Source organism: Limulus polyphemus, unplaced genomic scaffold (genome assembly GCF_000517525.1).
Source record: "Limulus polyphemus unplaced genomic scaffold, Limulus_polyphemus-2.1.2 Scaffold74, whole genome shotgun sequence".
NCBI classification, from domain to species: domain Eukaryota; kingdom Metazoa; phylum Arthropoda; class Merostomata; order Xiphosura; family Limulidae; genus Limulus; species Limulus polyphemus.
In genome coordinates, this window is record NW_013665684.1 from 573,314 (window position 1) to 576,125 (window position 2,812).

At 31.0% G+C, this 2,812-nt stretch overlaps 1 protein-coding gene across 3 annotated transcripts in view; it reads left to right on the forward strand.

Moving 5' to 3' along the window:
- Positions 1-2,812, forward strand: part of LOC106466530 (synaptic functional regulator FMR1-like) — a 48,645-nt gene that overhangs the window by 11,455 nt on the left and 34,378 nt on the right. For all 3 annotated transcript variants that reach the window (XM_013926824.2, XM_013926832.2, XM_022395024.1), the window contains exon 6: positions 1,156-1,221. In XM_013926824.2, the coding sequence (XP_013782278.1) occupies positions 1,156-1,221 (66 nt within the window). The remainder of the gene's footprint in view (positions 1-1,155; positions 1,222-2,812) is intronic.

Consider the following 2,812-nt stretch of genomic DNA (forward strand, 5'->3'; position numbering starts at 1 on the left):
ATTTATTAATTTTAAAAGAAACCTTCCCCTCTTGAGGAAGTACTATGCAAGATGTGGTTTCAATTAACAGTGGGAGTTTTACGTAAAAAAACAACAATCACCAGAGTAATTACTTAGACAAAGTATGGAAATTATTAATATTAATTCATTACAAATATGTTGCATACAAGAAATACAAAACCATAATATATTTAGTTTATTTGAAAGTATGTGATGAAGAAAGACTTCTGATGTGATAACTGAAAGTTCAGAAGTTTGCAATTGATATATGGAAGAAGGATAGATCTACAGGAAATAGGTTGTGAGCAGAAAATATCTGCTTTCTGATTATATGTTTAAGATTTTTTTTAGCTTATAAATTTGAAACTTTAAAAAAAGGGCTATTAAATTTTAGTTTTTTACATGTTCAGCTTCAAAAAATTTATGATTTTCAGACTGTCTGATCTAGAAACAAACAGTAAACATTTACAATGACCACAGTTTGCAGCTATGTTAGATACATGTCGAGAGGTTTTATATATGCAGTTGTAGGGGCAAAAAATTGAAATTGGTTATCAGTTTGGATTTTTGTATTACTATATCTAAAACTAATGTTAATGAAATTTATATCAAAGCAAAATTACAAGTTGAACATTTCAATTAGTTTTATCTTGTGTATGATTTTAGGAGAAGGGTGACAGAGAGCATATTAAAACTTAATGTAAATTGGCCTTATAAAAAAAAAAAGAAAGAAAAATGATATCAGGCTGGTAAGGATTATCATGTAATCACCAAACATCAAGCATTTAATATACATAAATACATGGTTTTATCATTGCCGTTCTTTCATTATTACATCTGTAGCTCAGAGGCATTATCTATCCAGGGTTCTTAAATGTATCTCTTCTAGGCTTTTGGGTTTCCAGTAATTTCAACCTGTTAAAAAGATTGTATGAGCTACTTGAAAAGTGAATATATATATATATATATGTACTTCAGGTAAAAGAAATTAAAATCATTATGTATTAATATTAACTTCCCATCAGAGAAAGCTACCTATTTAGAGTATCAGTGATAACTATGGCTAATTATATATACGTTTCTTACATTTTTATTTATTGGTGTACAAAATGAAGAATCGGGATAACTTTTTTATGTTATTCTTTTTTGTTGTAGCCCACCAGTCACAAAGGGCTCATTTCATAAGTTTGAAATGGATGTACCTGAAGACATTCAAGAGTAGTAAGTATATTGTACACTGTGTATGTTTACCTGAAGCCTTCTTCCCATTTCTTTGTATCAAAGAGATAGTGTAAAAAATGCTTACAAGTTTTAAAAACGGTTATTTTTCAAACAACAAAATAAATGTATTTAGAAAGTTAGTACCAAGTTAAATAAGAATAAGCAACAAAAAGAGACTGTGATTGGGACTTGAATCCAGGACATTTGGCTAATAAAGCCAGCAGCGCTTTGCTGTTGAACTGTCAAAAAGTCATTCCCATCACTATTTATTTATCAGCTTTCATGTATAAAAGTTTCTTAGAATTTGTACATTCATTGTTCCATAACCAAATTTGAAAATAAATGTAAGTTTTTGATAGACTTCGTATAGTGTGGTGGTTGTTGTTGGTAAATCTACCCACTAATTGCCTAATCATAATGTGGTATGGTGATCATACTTATAGTAAGAAGCCTTACAAGTGACCAGTGGTAAAGACTCCTGGATATTTCGATGGTAGATCACTAGCCTTGTTACTCAGATGACCTAGGTTTAAATCCTTGTCCCAATATCTTTTCACTTGACTTTTTCATATAAAAGTTTATATTTGTTAATATATTTCTTTTGATAACCACTTCAGGCTATAGATTAATAAAAAAACAGCAAAAACTGAAAGATTTATCATTTACCCAATACCTAACTTCAAACAGGCTAGGTAACAGTGTTTTTGTTAACAAAATTTTTAGTTGAGTTCAATTTATATCTATTAAATATAACATAACATAATGTTTTGGGACAACATTGGACCTATTGGTCTATCTCGGCTGTTCCATTCTCTAAACTAAATTGAAAATAATAAAAATCTTAAAGCCAGCCCTTATCATTCACATACTTATCAAGCTTTTTCCTAAACTCGCTTAAATTTACTGCCTCTACAACATCTGAAGGCAACCCATTTCAAAGGCCTACCACCCTGTTAGAAAAATGAAACTGTCTTAGCTGAAGATGACTCCTACCTTGCCAAAATTTATATTTATGTCCCCTAGTCCTACTATTTTCACTGTTAAATATGAAAAAAGATGATACATCAACACTATCAATTCCCTTTACAATCTTAAACATCTCAATCAGATCCTCCCTAACTCTTCTTTTTTCAAGAGAAAACAGTTTGAGAGATTCCCACCTCTCCTTGTGTGATAACACCCTCCATCTTAGGCACCATTCGAGTAACCCTTTTCAACAATTCAATGTCTTTCCTAAGGTAAGGAGCCCAACACTGAACACAATATTCCAAATGTGGCCTAACCAGTGACCTGTACAATGAAATTATAACCTCTTTAGACCTGTATTCAGTATTTTTGTGGATAAAACCTCAAATCCTATTTGCCCTACCACTAGCAACAGCACACTGCTTGGATGGCTTTAGAGACTTATCGACTATTACACCAATATCCCTTTCCTTCATAATACTATTATGGTTATTCCCATCCAAATTATACTTATCATTCAAATTATGATAACCCACATGCATTATCTCGCATTTATTATAATTAAAACCTATCTGCCATTTATATGCCCAACTCCACTAAATGATCTAAAACATTTTGTAAATCA